Here is an 18,256-nt window from a genome sequence, read left to right as displayed (position 1 = left end):
ATAGCTCCTGCGTGGCCACGCAGGACTTGGTATGCAGATCTGGTGAATATGTCATCGGCTCCACCATGGAAGCTACCTTTGAGACGAGACCTTCTTGTTCAAGGTCCGTTCGAACATCCGAATCTGGTCTCACTCCAGCTGACTGCTTGGAGATTGAACGCTTGATCTTATCAAAACGAGGGTTCTCCGATTCTGTTATTGATACTCTTGTTCAGGCCAGAAAGCCTGTAACTAGAAAAATTTACCACAAAATATGGAAAAAATATATCTGTTGGTGTGAATCTAAAGGATTCCCTTGGAACAAGGTAAAGATTCCTAAGATTCTATCCTTTCTTCAAGAAGGATTGGAGAAAGGATTATCGGCAAGTTCCTTGAAGGGACAGATTTCTGCCTTGTCTGTGTTACTTCACAAAAAGCTGGCAGCTGTGCCAGATGTTCAAGCCTTTGTTCAGGCTCTGGTTAGAATCAAGCCTGTTTACAAACCTTTGACTCCTCCTTGGAGTCTCAACTTAGTTCTTTCAGTTCTTCAGGGGGTTCCGTTTGAACCCTTGCATTCCGTTGATATTAAGTTATTATCTTGGAAAGTTTTGTTTTTGGTTGCAATTTCTTCTGCTAGAAGAGTTTCAGAATTATCTGCTCTGCAGTGTTCTCCTCCTTATCTGGTGTTCCATGCAGATAAGGTGGTTTTACGTACTAAACCTGGTTTTCTTCCGAAGGTTGTTTCTAACAAAAACATTAACCAGGAGATAGTCGTGCCTTCTTTGTGTCCGAATCCAGTTTCAAAGAAGGAACGTTTGTTGCACAATTTGGATGTTGTTCGCGCTCTAAAATTCTATTTAGATGCTACAAAGGATTTTAGACAAACATCTTCCTTGTTTGTTGTTTATTCTGGTAAAAGGAGAGGTCAAAAAGCAACTTCTACCTCTCTCTCTTTTTGGATTAAAAGCATCATCAGATTGGCTTATGAGACTGCCGGACGGCAGCCTCCTGAAAGAATCACAGCTCATTCCACTAGGGCTGTGGCTTCCACATGGGCCTTCAAGAACGAGGCTTCTGTTGATCAGATATGTAGGGCAGCGACTTGGTCTTCACTGCACACTTTTACCAAATTTTACAAGTTTGATACTTTTGCTTCTTCTGAGGCTATTTTTGGGAGAAAGGTTTTGCAAACCGTGGTGCCTTCCATTTAGGTGACCTGATTTGCTCCCTCCCTTCATCCGTGTCCTAAAGCTTTGGTATTGGTTCCCACAAGTAAGGATGACGCCGTGGACCGGACACACCTATGTTGGAGAAAACAGAATTTATGTTTACCTGATAAATTACTTTCTCCAACGGTGTGTCCGGTCCACGGCCCGCCCTGGTTTTTTAATCAGGTCTGATAATTTATTTTCTTTAACTACAGTCACCACGGTATCATATGGTTTCTCCTATGCAAATATTCCTCCTTTACGTCGGTCGAATGACTGGGGTAGGCGGAGCCTAGGAGGGATCATGTGACCAGCTTTGCTGGGCTCTTTGCCATTTCCTGTTGGGGAAGAGAATATCCCACAAGTAAGGATGACGCCGTGGACCGGACACACCGTTGGAGAAAGTAATTTATCAGGTAAACATAAATTCTGTTTTTATTCCACTTCTCGTCCTTCAGTGGCTCAGTGTAAGGAAGTAATCGGTTTAATGGTAGCGGCAATGGACATAGTACCGTTTGCCTGCCTACATCTCAGACCGCTGCAACTTTGCATGCTCAGTCAGTGGAATGGGGATTACACAGATTTGTCCCCTCTACTAAATCTGGATCAAGAAACCAGGGATTCTCTTCTCTGGTGGCTATCTCATGTCCATCTGTCCAAGGGGATGAGCTTCCGCAGGCCAGATTGGATTATAGTAATGACAGATGCCAGCCTTCTGGGCTGGGGTGCAGTCTGGAACTCCCTGAAGGCTCAGGGCTCGTGGACTCAGGAGGAGGCTCTCCTTCCAATAAACATTCTGTAATTAAGAGCGATATTCGATGCTCTTCAGGCTTGGCCTCAGCTAGCTGCGGTCAGGTTCATCAGATTTCAGTTGGACAACATCACAACTGTAGCCTATATCAACCATCAGGGGGGGAACAAGGAGCCCCCTGCCAATGTTGGAGGTTTCAAAGATAATTCTATGGGCAGAGGTTCACTCTTGCCATCTCTCAGCTATCCATATCCCAGGAGTAGAGAACTGGGAGGCGGATTTTCTAAGTCGGCAGACTTTTCATCTGGGGGAGTGGGAGCTCCATCTGGAGGTATTTGCCCAGCTGATTCAACTATGGGGCAAACCAGAACTGGATCTCATGGCGTCTCATCAGAACGCCAAACTTCCTTGTTACGGGTCCAGGTCAAGGGATCCCCAGGCAGCGCTAATAGATGCTCTAGCAGCGCCCTGGTCCTTCAGCCTGGCTTATGTGTTTCCACCGTTTCCTTTGCTCCCTCGGCTGATTGCCAAGATCAAACAGGAGAGAGCTTCGGTGATTTTGATAGCTCCTGCGTGGCCATGCAGGACTTGGTACGCAGATCTGGTGGACATGTTATCCTTTCCACCATGGACTCTGCCGCTGAGGCAGGACCTTCTACTTCAAGGTCCCTTCAAACATCTAAATCTATCATAAGATATGGTGTAAATATCTTCATTGGTGTGAATCCAAGGGTTACTCATGGAGTTCCCAGGATATTGTCTTTTCTCCAAGAAGGATTGGAGAAAGGATTGTCAGCTAGTTCCTTAAAGGGACAGATTTCTGCTCTGTCTATTCTTTTGCACAAGCGTCTGGCGGATGTTCCAGACGTTCAGGCGTTTTGTCAGGCTTTAGTTAGAATCAAGCCTGTGTTTAAACCTGTTGCTCCGCCATGGAGTTTAAATTTAGTTCTTAAAGTTCTTCAAGGGGTTCCGTTTGAACCTCTGCATTCCATACATATCAAGCTTTTATCTTGGAAAGTTCTGTTTTTGGTAGCTATCTCTTCGGCTCAAAGAGTTTCAGAGTTATCTGCCTTACAGTGTGATTCCCCTTATCTGATCTTCCATGCAGATAAGGTAGTGTTGCGTACCAAACCTGGGTTTCTTCCTAAGGTGGTATCTAATAAGAATATCAATCAGGAGATTGTTGTTCCGTCATTGTGTCCTAATCCTTCTTCAAATAAGGAACGTCTGTTACACAATCTTGACGAGGTTCGTGCTTTAAAGTTTTATTTACAAGCTACTAAAGATTTTCGTCAAACATCTGCATTGTTTGTTGTCTACTCTGGACAGAGGAAAGGCCAAAAGGCTTCTGCAACTTCTTTCATTTTGGTTAAGAAGTATAACCCGCTTAGCTTATGAGACTGCTGGCCAGCAGCCTCCTGTAAGAATTACAGCTCATTCCACTAGAGCAGTGGCTTCCACATGGGCTTTTAAAAATGCACCTGCCTTGTCCCTCCCTTCATCCGTGTCCTATAGCTTTGGTATTGGTATCCCACAAGTAATGGATGAATCCGTGGATACACCTTACAAGAGAAAACTAAATTTATGCTTACCTGATAAATTTCTTTCTCTTGTGGTGTATCCAGTCCACGGCCCGCCCTGTCATTTTAAGGCAGGTGTTTTTTAAATTTTTAAACTACTGTCACCACTGCACCCTATAGTTTCTCCTTTCTCTTGCTTGTCTTCGGTCGAATGACTGGGAGGTGGCAGTTAGGGGAGGAGCTATATAGACAGCTCTGCTGTGGGTGATCCTCTTGCAGCTTCCTGTTGGGAAGGAAAATATCCCACAAGTAATGGATGAATCCGTGGACTGGATACACCACAAGAGAAATAAATTTATCAGGTAAGCATAAATTTTGTTTTTTGCATCTACTGCGATTCTCCAAGTCATCCAATTTTTCCTGGAGTGACTCTATGGTTTCTTGCTGTGAGGTAAGCTGTTCCGTGAGATGCTGAACATCCTCTTTCATGGTGTCAGGGTTACTTTCCAAGGTTTCCACTTGAAAGCCGAGGGTATGTATATCCTGCTTCATCTCAGCTAATTCTTCTCTGATACATGACCGCACTATGTCTGCAATGGGAAGATTTTGCAAGAGTGCTGTCGGCAGTTGTGGGTCTGCTGCTTGGGGCCTACAATGTTGCGAGTCTTGTGCAGCATTTGCTGCAAGTTTTTCTTTTTGCTTATGATTAGTGGGGGACATATCTGCTGTGTCTGATCATTGTAGAAAAGAGGACATTGTTAGGAATTTACCTGTCACCGGTTTCTCTAGCTTGTCTTGTTTTAAGGTACATCTAGTTGACATGTTAAATGACATGTACGTGTAGCTAAACAGGTATGACTGATATTTAAGGACTCCTGTCCTAGGAAAGTAGTGATTGAAAACTTCAAGGCAAGTGAAAAAGCAGCTTTTGCTATACTTAATATACTGACAGTCTCTGTAACAGTGAGCAGAAATCCCAGTAATTAAGATTTGGTTTATCCCTCTTTTCGTTGCAATGAGTAGGTGTTAAGTAGTTAGACTCTGTGAGGTACTGCTTTATGGGCCTGAAATATCCTCAAAGCTGGGAACTAGTAATTGATGGGATTTATGGCCTTGTTTTCCTGCTTTCTCTTTTCTTTCTTTTTTGTTTTAACCAGGCTGAGTTAGGGAGGGAGCAGGGCAAGCTAGTACCTCTGGTGCTATGTGTGCACAATGTGTGGAGGTTTAAATGCAGATGGCTTAACCTCTCCGGTCCGTTGTAGGCCTTGTAGTCGGTATCCGGATCGAAGTGTGCTGCCTATGGATCGTTTTTTAAAGTCCCTGAGCCTCCAGATTGCAAGGTGTGGCTCTTGTCAGTGAGGACTGTCGGCTGGGATATCCTTAAATTATCGTGGCGTTGGTGGCTGGGGAGTCCTGGTAGGCCTAAATAGGCCGGATTCAAAAGTAAGCGATTTTCTCCCAATCTTTACAGGGGAAGCTGCTGGGTAACAGGGGAGCTGGATTGGGGTGGTTTAGAGGTGTTTGAAGGCAGGATGGCCAGGATAATCAGTTGGATATAGAGCTTTAGTGGCGGAGTTCCGGTGTTATGCTGCTCTCATGTCAGCAGCCGGCCCCGCCCCCATACAGCTCTCTATTTTTAAAGATTATTCTCCTTTTTAAAACATTAAAGTGTGAGATGCTAAAGTTCCACCTTTTTATACTGGTTGCCAACATCTTGGAGCTTAAAGGGACAGAATACCCAAAAATGTTCTCCCCTTTAATTTGTTCCCAATGATCCATTTTACCTAATGTATTAATTTTTTTACAAGTAGCTCATTTACCCGTATTTCAGCATTTGAAATAGCTCATTTGGCCTTTGGTATCCCTACCTATACTGAAAGTTTCTATACTTTAGTCCAGGCTATTGACAAGCAATGTAAACACAGCAAGCAGAAGAAATTAAACTCCAGGTGGGGTGAAGAAGAGGTAACAAATACATAGTGACGTATGGGATATACAATCCTACCAGGAGGGGCAAAGTTTCCCAAACCTCAAAATGCCTATAAATACACCCCTCACCACACCCACAATTCAGTTTTGCAAACTTTGCCTCCTATGGAGGTGGTGAAGTAAGTTTGTGCTAAGATTTCTACGTTGATATGCGCTTCTCAGCATTTTGAAGCCTGTTTCCTCTCAGAGTACAGTGAATGTCAAAGGGATGTGAAGGGAGTATCACCTATTGAATGCAATGGTTTTCCTCATGGGGGATCTATTTCATAGGTTCTCTGTTATCGGTCGTAGAGATTCATCTCCTACCTCCCTTTTCAGATCGACGAGATACTCTCATATTCCATTACCTCTACTGATAACCGTTTCAGTACTGGTTTGGCTATATGTGGTTGGGTGTCTTTTGGTAAGTATGTTTTCATTACTTAAGACACTCTCGGCTATGGTTTGGCACTTTATGTATTTATATAAAGTTCTAAATATATGTATTCTTATATTTGCCATGATTCAGGTTTTCAGTATATTTCCTTTTGCAGACTGTCAGCTTCATATTTGGGAAATGCATTTTTTAGGAAAATGTATTTCTTACCTGGGGTATAGTCTTTTTCAATTGACTGTCTTGAAAATTCGCGGGCAGAATTAGGCTTGCGAGGGCGCAAAATGCCAAAGTTTATTGCGTCATTCTTGGCGCGAGATTCGTCATTTCCGGCGTCTTCGTTGATGCTGAGTCCTTCACAAGGTTGCGTCATCTATGACGCGAGAGTGTCTTTTTCGGACATTTTTTGCACCAAAAAATATTTTTCTGTTTGTTGTGCGTCATTCTTGGTGCCAAATATTTCTATTATTTAAGACCCCATTCCTATTTGCCTCTTGCCTTTTTTCTTTGTCAGAGGGCTATGCTGTTTGCATTTTTTCCCGTTCCTGAAACTGCCATATAAGGAAATTGATCATTTTGCTTTATATGTTGTTTTTTTTTTCTCTTACATTTGCAAGATGTCTCAATCTGATCCTGTCTCAGAAATCACTGTTGGAACCTTGTGGCCTGATAACAGTTCTACCAAAGCTAAGTGCATTTGTAATAGTTGTCATAATAAACTTTTGCATGCAGAGAATGTATCCATCAGTAGTAGTTCATTACCTGTTGCTGTTCCCTCAACATCTAATGCACAAGATATACCTGTAAATTTAAAATAATTTATTTCTGATTCTATTCAGAAGGCTTTGACTGCCATTCCGCCTTCTAATAAACATAAAAGGTCTTTTAAAACTTCTCGTAAGGTTGATGAAATTTCAAATGACCAGCAACATACTGAATTATCCTTCTCTGATGAGGATCTATCTGATTCAGAAGATCCTGCCTCAGATATTGACACTGACAAATCCTCTTATTTATTTATTTAAAATGGAGTATATTCGTTCTTTGTTAAAAGAAGTGTTGATTACATTAGATATGGAGGAAACTAGTCCACTTGATATTAAAACTAGCAAACGTTTAAATTCTGTTTATAAACCTCTTGTGGTTATTCCAGAGGTTTTTCCAGTTCCGGATGCTATTTCTGATATGATTTCTAAAGAATAGAATAGGCCTGGTACTTCTTTTATTCCTTCTTCAAGGTTTAAAAGATTGTATCCTTTGCCAGCAGTTAGATTGGAGTTTTGGGAAAAGATCCCCAAAGTTGATGGGGCTATCTCTACTCTTGCTAAACGTACTACTATTCCTACGGAAGATAGTACTTCTTTTAAAGATCCTTTAGATAGGAAACTTGAATCTTATCTAATGAAAGCTTATTTATATTCAGGTCATCTTCTTAGGCCTGCAATTTCTTTGGCTGATGTTGCAGCTGCTTCAACATTTTGGTTGGAAACTTTAGCGCAACAAGTATCGGATCATGATTTGTCTAGCATTGTTAAGTTGATTCAACATGCTAATAATTTCATTTGTGATGCCATTTTTGATATTATCAAAATTGATGTTAAATCTTTGTCTTTAGCTATTTTAGCTAGAAGAGCTTTATGGCTCAAACCTTGGAATTCTTTTATTACTTCTAAGTCCAGGTTGCTATCTCTTTCTTTCCAAGATAATAAATTATTTGGTTCTCAGTTGGATTCAATAATTTCAACTGCTACTGGGGGAAAGGGAGTTTTTTCCCTCAGGATAAAAGACCTAAGGGTAAATCTAAAGCTTCTAACAGTTTTCGTTCCTTTCAACAAAACAAGGAACAGAATCCTAATCCTTCCCCCAAGGAATCTGTTTCCAATTGGAAACCTTCTTCAAATTGGAATATATCCAAGCCATTTAAGAGGTCAAAGCCAGCCCCCAAGTCCGCATGAAAGTGCGGCCCTCATTCTAGCTCAGCTGGTAGGGGGCAGATTAAAATTTTTCAAATTCGATCCAAAATCATTGGATTCAGAGTATTGTCTCTCAGGGGTACAGAATAGGATTCAGAGTAAGACCGCATGTGGGAAGATTTTTTCTCTCTCATGCATTCTAGTAAACCCAGTAAAGGCTCAGGCTTTCCTGAAGTGTGTTTCAGACCTGGAGTTATCAGGGGTAATCATGCCGGTTCCGTTTCTGGAACAGGGTCTGGGGTTTTTATTCAAATCTATTCATTGTCCCAAAGAAAGAAAATTCATTCAGACTTACAGGATGCATATCTTCATATTCCGATTCATCCAGTTCATTATCCGTTCCTGAGATTCTCTTTTCTAGACAAGCATTACCAATTTGTTGCTCTTCCTTTTTGGCCTAGCAACAGCTCCAAGAATCTTTTCAAAGGTTCTAGGTGCCCTACTCTCTGTAATCAGAGAGCGGGGTATTGCAGGGTTTCCTTATTTGGATGATATCTTGGTACTCGCTCAGTCTTTACGTTCTGCAGAATCTCACACTAATCAACTAGTGTTGTTTCTTCCAAAACATGGTTGCAGGATCAATTTACCAAAAAGTTCTTTGATTCCTCAGTAAAGGTAACCTTTTTAGGTTTCCAGATAGATTCAGTGTCCATGACTTTGTCTCTAACAGACAAGAGACGTTTGAAATTGGTTGCTGCCTGTCGGAACCTTCAGTCTCAATCATTCCCTTCAGTAGCTATGTGCATGGAAGTTTTAGGTCTTATGACTGCAGCATCGGAAGCGATACCCTTTGCTCGTTTTCATATGAGACCTCTCCAGCTTTGTATGCTGAACCAATGGTACAGGGATTATACAAGGATATCACAATTAATAACCTTAAATCCCAATGTTCGACTTTCTCTGACTTGGTGGTTAGATCACAACAGATGCAAGTCTTTCAGGTTGGGGAGCTGTTTCGGGATCTCTGACAGCACAAGGGGTTTAGAAATCTCAAGAGGCGAGATTACCAATCAATATTTTGGAACTCTGTGCGATTCTCAGGGCTCTTCAGTTTTGGCCTCTGTTGAATAGAGAACCGTTCATTTGTTTTCAGACAGACAATATCACAACTGTGGCATATGTCAATCATCAGGGTAGGACTTACAGTCCTCAAGCTATGATAGAAGTATCTTGGATACTTGTTTGGGCGGAATCCAGCTCCTGTCTAATTTCTGCGGTTCATGTCCCAGGTATAGACAATTGGGAAGCGGATTACCTCAGTCATCAGACTTTACATCCGGGAGAATGGTCTCTCCACCCAGATGTGTTTTCTCAAGTTGTTCAGATGTGGGGGCTTCCAGAAATAGATCTGATGGCATCTCATCTAAACAAAAAACGTCCCAGGTACCTGTCCGGGTCCAGGGATCTTCAGGCGGAAGCAGTGGAGGCATTGACACTTCCTTGGTGTTATCAACCTGCTTATGTTTTCCTGCCTCTAGTTCTTCTTCCAAGAGTGATCTCCAAAATCATCATGGAGCAATCGTTTGTGCTGCTGGTGGCTCCAGCATGGTCTCACAGGTTTTGGTAAATCTTGTTCGGATGTCCAGTTGCCAACCTTGGCCACTTCCATTAAGGCCAGACCTATCTCAAGGTCCGTTTTTCCATTATGATCTCAAATCATTAAATTTGAAGGTATAGAAATTGAACGCTTAGTCATAGAGGTTTCTCTGACTCAGTGATCTGAACTCGATTTATTATCGAGTTTGGAAGACTTACATTTCATGGTGTTCTTCTCATAAATTCCCTTGGCATTCTTTTAAAATTCCTTAAATTTTACAGTTTCTTCAGGATGGTTTGGATAAAGATTTGCCTGCAAGTTCCTTGAAAGGACAAATCTCTGCTCTTTCTGTTTTATTTCACAGAAAGATTGCTAAACTTCCTGATATTCATTGTTTTGTGCAGGCTTTGGTTCGTATCAAGCCTGTCATTAAATCAATCTCTCCTCCTTGGCGCTTTACAGGCTCCTCCGTTTGAGCCTATGCATTCTTTGGACATTAAACTACTTTCTTTGAAAGTGTTGTTCCTTTTGGCCATCTCTTCTGCTAGAAGAGTTTCTGAATTATCCGCTCTCTTTTGTGAAGCTCCTTTTCTGATTTTTCATCAGGATAAGGCAGTTTTGCTGACTTCTTTTAAATTCTTACCTAAGGTTGTAAATTCTAACAACATTTATAGAGAAATTGTTGTTCCTTCATTGTGTCCTAATTCTAAGAATTCTTTGGAGAGATCTTTACATTGTTTGGATGTGGTGAGAGCTTTGAAATATTATGTTGAAGCTACTAAAGTTTTCAGGAAGACTTTCTAGTCTATTTGTTTTCTTTTCTGGTTCCAGGAAAGGTCAGAAGGCTTCTGCCGTTTCCCTTGCCTTGTGGTTTAAGCTTTTGATTCATTGAGCCTATTTGGAATCTGGTCAAGCCCCGCCTCAGAGAATTACAGCTCATTATACTAGATCAGTTTCCACTTCCTGGGCTTTTCAGAATGAAGCTTCAGTTGATCAGATTTGCAAAGCTGCTACTTGGTCTTCTTTGCATACATTTACTAAATTCTACCATTTTGATGTATTTGCTTCTTTGGAAGCAGTTTTTGGTAGAAAAGTTCTTCAGGCAGCCACACCAAAGTCGGCTGGTAAGCAAGCTGATTTTTCTGCTTTTGATTTAAGTTTTCCTCACGTTTATGAGAATTAACTTATATTTTGGGTTGTGGATTAATTTTTTCAGCAGAAAATCGCTGTTTTTATTTTTTTCCCTCCCTCTCTAGTGACTCTTGCGTGGAGTTCCACATCTTGGGTATTGCTATCCCATACGTCACTAGCTCATGGACCAATTACATGAAATAAAACATAATTTATGTAAGAACTTACCTGATAAATTCATTTCTTTCATATTGGCAAGAGTCCATGAGGCCCACCCCTTTTTTTATGGTGGTTATGATTTTTTTTGTATAAAGCACAATTATTTCCAAATTCCTTTGTTGACGCTTTTTACTCCTTTTCTTTATCACCCCACTACTTGGCTATTCGTTAAACTGAATTGTGGGTGTGGTGAGGGGGTGTATTTATAGGCATTTTGAGGTTTGGGAAACTTTGCCCCTCCTAGTAGGATTGTATATCCCACAAGTCACTAGCTTATGGACTCTTGTCAATATGAAAGAAATTAATTTATCAGGTAAGTTCTTACATAAATTGTTTTCCATTGTTCTCTTTAAGTATTGAGCTTTGGTTTGCAGACAAATATAAGATAAGGAAGCATGTGTGTGTACATTAAAAGTGATAAAAAAAGATCTGATTTTACCTGCAAGCTCAACCTGTTTTAATAGGCTGTGGTTTTAAAGCAAAATAAAACTTATTTCATATACACAAATAAAGCTGAGAAAGCAATTTATCATACATTTTATACTCAGCAGCTGGTATAACAAGTCCTTAAGGGAACAACTATTTTACAGTATACTGTTTCTTTAAAGGGCTATTAAACAGTTCTCCTATTCCATGTAGGGCTGTGACAGGAAGGACAAATGTAGTGTAAAAATATTAAATAAAAGGTAAAATCCATTTAAATGAATAATACATATTGCAATTATTTCTATTAAGTACCAGCAACTGCTTAGACCTTTTATTTTATTACAACAATTAATCCACTGTTGCTGCCAGATTTTTGGCATATGTATTGTTTGCTTTGGGTTAGTGTGCATGATGCAGAATGTGAATTTTGCGTTTTTTGCAGTTTTAAAGATACACAAAATATATCAAACAAAAAAAAAACCAGTTGGCAAAAATATAGAGTAATGCAGCCACTTCACAAATGTAAAACTCCTGCTCTGCATCGTGCACCTTAACCTGAAGCACATTATACAATTGTCAAAAAGCTGGTAACCTCACTGATCTGTAAATGTACCCTGCTTCCGTCAGTGTGTGAGAATATGTTCTCCAAGATGGCTGTGCCCAGTGTGAAGAGGTGGGGCACAGCCCCAAATGGGCAAAACGCTTTAAATAGAGCTGCAGAAATAGAAGTGAAAGCAATAGCATAGTGAGCAGTAATCATGCTATTGTAGTTGTGCCTAGCAGTTTGATGTCCCTTTTAAGGCGATCACATGCAAATCTGGTCCAGATTTTCCTCTCTGAAAGCTACACAGTACTATGTACTAATATTAGCATTTTTTCTTCTTCAAACTATTGCTGTAAGGAATGCTGTACTTTTTAACCATGCCATTTGCAATTTATTTTTCACATATCTGAAAGCAATAATTTTCCTCCTTTTTCTTTTCTTTTTTTTCCTCTTCCTCAATTGCTTACCAGCCGACTTTGGTGTGGCAGCCAAAATAACAGCTACAATTGCCAAGAGAAAATCTTTCATCGGGACCCCTTACTGGTAAAAATCAATAATAATAATATTTGTGTGCTAAAATGTTTGCTACAGTGCATTTGTGACATGCCTTGTGTCTTTTAGGATGGCTCCAGAAGTGGCTGCAGTTGAGAAGAACGGAGGATACAACCAGCTTTGTGATATCTGGGCTGTTGGCATCACTGCAATAGAACTGGGAGAGCTACAACCGCCAATGTTTGATCTTCATCCTATGAGGTGTGATGGTTTACGCATATATGTAGTTTACAGGAAATTTAACTTGAGCTGTCTAATAAGAACAAAGGATGAAACTAATAAACTGGAAATCTTTGGTGGAAGGCAGACCGTTCTTTATATTCATTAAACTGGAAAGCCCCCCTCTTCGGTTTCTGTATTTTATGCAACATTAAAGTGACATAGTACTTGCATGCTAAATCACTTGAAAGTTATGCAGCATAATTAAAAAGCTGACAAGAGAATATCACCTGAATATCTTTGTAAAAATAGGAGATATTTTACCTCAAATTTCCTTCAGTTCAAAATAGTAAGTGTTCTGTGAACAGTAATCCTACTGTCTAGCTGCAGGTTGAGAAAAAAAGCCCACCAGCAGTGCTGAGGTCATGATTTGCTTTACTTTGATCTCATGAGATTTCGCTGAAATTTCATGAGATTTCATAGTAAACTTCCTTAAACTGAATAGGGAAATAACATGACTTTGCCTGATATACACTCAGTCACAAGTCCTGTGACTAGCATACTGATTTGCTGCTTAAAGTGCCTTTACAATGGGATGTGGCTACTGAGAAATGTTTGATGTAAAATGTTTTTGTATAGAGATGTTCAGGGGGTATTTTCTAGTCTTCTTTTTACTGTTATACTGCATCACTTTTCAAGTACCTCAACATTCAGGTATCATGTCCCTTTTAAATGTCACTCTTTTTGTTGTTTATTGAATGGGCTCCATAGAATAAAAAGGAATAGCTGAGGAGGTCTTAGTGAACCTTTCTAATTGTTTAGCTGTAATATACCTCCAGTTCCTCATCAACTGCTAATCTACTGTTTTGCAGAGCTTTGTTTCTTATGTCAAAGAGCAGCTTTCAACCTCCAAAACTAAAGGAAAAACTGAAATGGTAAGATCTGTTTGACTATATGGTACAATTTAAATATACAATAATGTACAAATTTGGAAGGTGATCTGGGCCTGTTTTTTAATTACAGGAACAGTAAAGTCAAATTAAAACTTTCAGATAGAGCATGCCATTTTGGAACAGTTTTCCAATTTACTTCTGTAAATCCTTTTGCATACCTGAGTAGGCTGAGGAGCAGCAATGCACTACTGAGAGCTAGCTGCTGATTGGTGGCTGCCTCCTGTTAGTTCATTTGTTGTGTTCAGCTAGCACCCAGTAGATCAATGCTGCTCATTCAATAAAAGGATACCAAGAGAATGAAGACAATATGATAAGTTTTTTGGAAACTTGTTTTAAACTGTATGCACTATCTGAACCATGAGAGGTTTTTAAGTCCTTTTAAAGGGTAAATAAATGCTTTATATAAAGATGTATTTAAATGATATATTTAACTGAGAATAGTATGTAGATCTATTATTTAAAATTGTACAAAAATACGCTTATTTTTTCAAATATACTAATATAAAGGGGTCGATTTATCAAATGATTCGGCAGGCTTTCACCTGCCTATGACTGCAGGTTCTCACGAGAACCTGCAGTCCATATTTATGAAGCAGCTGTTATCAGACCGCTGCTTCCCTAACCTCTTCGACACCTCTTAAGTGGCGAATTTCAATCTCCCCGGTCTTGTCCGACCATGGAGATTGACGGTTCCTGCCCGCACGTGATGGGCTGTGCACAGTAGGGGGGCGGCATTGAAAAGAGCATAACATTGCGTTCTTGTGCAATGCTGAATTCCGGCAGCTTGATAAATAGACTCCAAAGAAATGGGCTCCTCATGCTGTAACATGGGTCTCCCTAAATAATCTCCTCTGCTGATACCCATTAGGGATAAAAGTACCCAACTTATCCAAACAATGGCCATGTGAACTATAACAATTTCTTTCATGTAATTGGCAAGAGTCCATGAGCTAGTGACGTATGGGATATACAATCCTACCAGGAGGGGCAAAGTTTCCCAAACCTCAAAATGCCTATAAATACACCTCCCACCACACCCACAATTCAGTTTTACAAACTTTGTCTCCTATGGAGGTGGTGAAGAAAGTTTGTGCTTGATTTCTATGATTTCTTCTATGATAAGCGCTTATAAGCATTCTGAAGCCCAATTCCTCTGAGTACAGTGTTTTTCAGAGAGATGTGAAGAGACTATCAGAAAATCTGTTCAAGGGTTCTCTGTTATCAGTCGTAGGAATTTATCTCCTACCTCCCTTTTCAGATCGACGATATACTATTATACCATTACCTCTGCTGGTAGTTTTCAGCACTGGTTTGGCTATCTGCTATATGTGGATGGGTGTCTTTCGGTAAGTATGTATCATTATTTAAGACACTCTCAGCTATGGTTGGACAGATAGGTCAGCATGCTAAGGCAAATGTTTTTGTCATTTCCGGCGTCATACTTGACGCCGGAAGTTGTTTCACCTTTTTGGGTTTTCAAATAGATTCAGTGTCCATGACCTTGTCTCTAACAGAAAAGAGACGTCTGAAATTGGTTTCAGCCTGTCGAAACCTTCAGTCTCAATCATTCCCTTCGGTAGCTTTGTGCATGGAAATTCTAGGTCTCATGACTGCTGCATCGGAAAAAAAAAATAGTATGGTTCTGAGGGCTTTACAAGCTCCTCCGTTTGAACCTATGCATTCTCTGGACATTAAATTACTTTCTTGGAAAGTTCTGTTCCTTTTGGCCATCTCTTCTGCTAGAAGAGTTTCTGAGTTATCTGCTCTTTCTTGTGAGTCTCCTTTTCTGATTTTTCTTCAGGATAAGGCAGTGTTGCGGACTTCATTTAAATTTTTACCTAAGTTTGTGAATTCTAACAACATTAGTAGATAAATTGTTGTTCCTTCATTGTGTCCTAATCCTATGAATTCAAAGGAGAGATCTTTACATTCTTTGGATGTAGTAAGAGCTTTGAAATATTATGTTGAAGCTACTAAAGATTTTAGAAAGACTTCTAGTCTATTTGTTATCTTTTCTGGGTCCAGAAAAGGTCAGAAGGCCTCCGCCATTTCTTTGGCGTCTTGGTTAAAGTCTTTGATTCATCATGCTTATGTAGAGTCGGGTAAATCCCCGCCTCAAAGAATTACGGCTCATTCTACTAGGTCAGTTTCTACTTCCTGGGCGTTTAGGAATGAAGCTTCTGTTGATCAGATTTGCAAAGCAGCAACTTGGTCTTCTTTGCATACTTTTACTAAATTCTACCATTTTGATGTGTTTTCTTCTTCTGAAGCAGTTTTTGGTAGAAAAGTACTAAAGGCAGCGGTTTCAGTTTGATTCTTCTGCTTATAATTTCATTTTTTTTCATTATTAAGATTAAAAATTTTGTTTTGGGTTGTGGATTATTATTATTTTTCAGCGGAATTGGCTGTCTTTATTTTATCCCTCCCTCTCTAGTGACTCTTGCGTGGAGTTCCACATCTTGGGTATTTATTATCCCATACGTCACTAGCTACTGGACTCTTGCTAATTACATGAAAGAAAACATAATTTATGTAAGAACTTACCTGTTAAATTAATTTCTTTCATATTAGCAAGAGTCCATGAGGCCCACCCTTTTTTGTGGTGGTTATAATTTTTTTGTATAAAGCACAATTATTCCAATTCCTTATTTTGATGCTTTCGCTCCTTTCTTATCACCCCACTTCTTGGCTATTCGTTAAACTGAATTGTGGGTGTGGTGAGGGGTGTATTTATAGGCATTTTGAGGTTTGGGAAACTTTGCCCCTCCTGGTAGGAATGTATATCCCATACGTCACTAGCTCATGGACTCTTGCTAATATGAAAGAAATGAATTTATCAGGTAAGTTCTTACATAAATTATGTTTTTCCAATTTGACTTGTTTTTTTCTTTTAAAACTTGTGAGCAAATTAGGCTCGCGAGGGCGCAAAATGCTGTTATTTATTGCATCATTCTTGGCTCAATCATTTTTTGGCGCAAATGTTTGTCATTTCCTGCGTCTTATTTGATGCCAGGTTGTTTGGCACGAAATTGTGTTTGACGCGAGTTGCGTCATTTCCGGATGTTTGCTCGCGTAAAAAAAAATTTCAACTTCCTTTTGCGTCGTGCGTCATTCTTGGTGCCAAAAAATTTAGTTTTATTTTACCTCACTTCCTATATGCTCCTTGCTTTCTTTATGCTCAGAGTGCTATGCTATTTGCTTTTTTGCCAATTTTAGCATTTGCATTTTTTCCCATTCCTGAAACTGCTATATATGGAAATAAGATATTTTTGTTTAAATGTTAGGTTTTCTTTTACATTTTACAAGATGTCTCAATCTGATCCTGTCTTAGAAGCTGCTGTAGAAACCATGCTGCCTGATCACAATTCTACCAAAGCTAAGTGTATCTGTTGTAAGCTAGTGGAGGTTATATATCCAGCTGTAGTATGTAACAGTTGTCATAAGCATTTGCATGCAGGAAAGGTTTATATTAGAGCTAGTACAGTATCTGTTGTTCCCTCCCAAGTACATGATATCCCTGTTGATATGAAAATTTATATTGCTGATGCGATACAGAAGGCTATGTCTGCTATACCGCTTTCAAATAAACGTAAAAGGTCTTTTAAAACTTCTCATACTACTAATGAAATTTGTATTGACCGACAACATACTGATATATCCCACCTCTGATGAGGATCTCTCTGACTCAGAAGATCCTACTTCAGACGTTGACACTGATAAATCATCTTATCTTTTTAAGATTGAGTATATCCATTCTTTGCTAAAAGAAGTGTTGATAACTTTGGATATTGAGGAGTCTGGTCCTCTTGAGAATAAATCCAGTAAACGTTTAAATTCGGTCTATAAACCTCCTGTGACTACTCCTGAGGTTTTTCCTGTTCCTGATGCTATTTCTTCTTCTTATTATTATTATACTTTATTTATTAAGCGCCAACATATTCCGCAGCGCTGTCCATGGATACAATTCATTTTGATAAAACAATACAAGACTTGTAAGATACAGGACAAAATTTACAAACACATACAGGAGGGATTGAGGGCCCTATTCCTGTGAGAACTTACAATCTAGAAGGGTAGGAGGTTGAGAAACAGGAGGTGAGGACTGCAAGATTGAGAAGGATGTTAATACAGAGTTAGATGAGGGAAATGTTTAGGTAAGTGAAATTAATTTATTATTGAGTTGGGTGGTAGGCTTCCCTGAACAGAAAAGTCTTCAGGGAGCATTTAAAGGAAGAAAGAATAGGGAAAAGCCTGACAGCACGAGGGAGAGTGTTCCAGAGGGTAGGGGCTGCACGACAGAAGTCCTGCAGTCTAGCATGAGAGGAGGTGATAGTTGTGGATGCAAGGAGCAGGTCATTGTTGGATCTTAGTGGACGGGCTGTAGTATACTTGTGTATTAGAGAGGATAGGTAGAGGGGAGCGGCGTTGGTGAGAGTTTTGTATGTAAGGGTTAGAATTTTGAATTTAATTCTGCTGTGAATGGGGAGCCAATGAAGGGACTCACAGAGAGGTGCAGCAGATACAGATCAACAGGAAAGGTGGATCAGCCTGGCAGAGGCATTTAGGATGGATTGAAGGGGGGAGAGACGGGAAAGAGGAAGGCCAGCGAGTAGGTTATTGCAGTAGTCAAGTCGGGAGATAACAAGGGAGTGGATAATTTGCTTTGTGGTGTCAGCGCTCAGAAAAGGGCGAATTTTGGAAATATTGCGTAGATGATTGAGGCAGGATGTAGAAAGCAATTGGATATGGGGGACGAGGATAGGTTTGAGTCAAGTGTGACTCCGAGGCAGCGGACTTCGGGCGATGGGGAAATGGTGATGCCGTCAACAGGGATAGAGAAGTCAGAAGTCGGCATAAAGCTTGAGGGGGGGATAAGAAGGAGCTCAGTCTTGGACATGTTAATCTTTAGGTGGTGAGAGGCCATCCAGGTAGAAATACCAGA

The 18,256-nt window shown here is 40.1% G+C and overlaps 1 protein-coding gene across 3 annotated transcripts in view; it reads left to right on the top strand.

Annotated features, from left to right (window-relative positions):
- Nucleotides 1-18,256, top strand: part of MAP4K5 (mitogen-activated protein kinase kinase kinase kinase 5) — a 498,289-nt gene that overhangs the window by 274,285 nt on the left and 205,748 nt on the right. For all 3 annotated transcript variants that reach the window (XM_053697647.1, XM_053697646.1, XM_053697645.1), the window contains exons 8-10: nt 12,121-12,193; nt 12,272-12,403; nt 13,234-13,296. In XM_053697647.1, the coding sequence (XP_053553622.1) occupies nt 12,121-12,193; nt 12,272-12,403; nt 13,234-13,296 (268 nt within the window). The remainder of the gene's footprint in view (nt 1-12,120; nt 12,194-12,271; nt 12,404-13,233; nt 13,297-18,256) is intronic.

This window comes from Bombina bombina, chromosome 1, assembly GCF_027579735.1.
Source record: "Bombina bombina isolate aBomBom1 chromosome 1, aBomBom1.pri, whole genome shotgun sequence".
Taxonomy (NCBI): Eukaryota; Metazoa; Chordata; class Amphibia; order Anura; family Bombinatoridae; genus Bombina; species Bombina bombina.
This window is presented reverse-complemented; position numbering and strand designations above follow the sequence as displayed.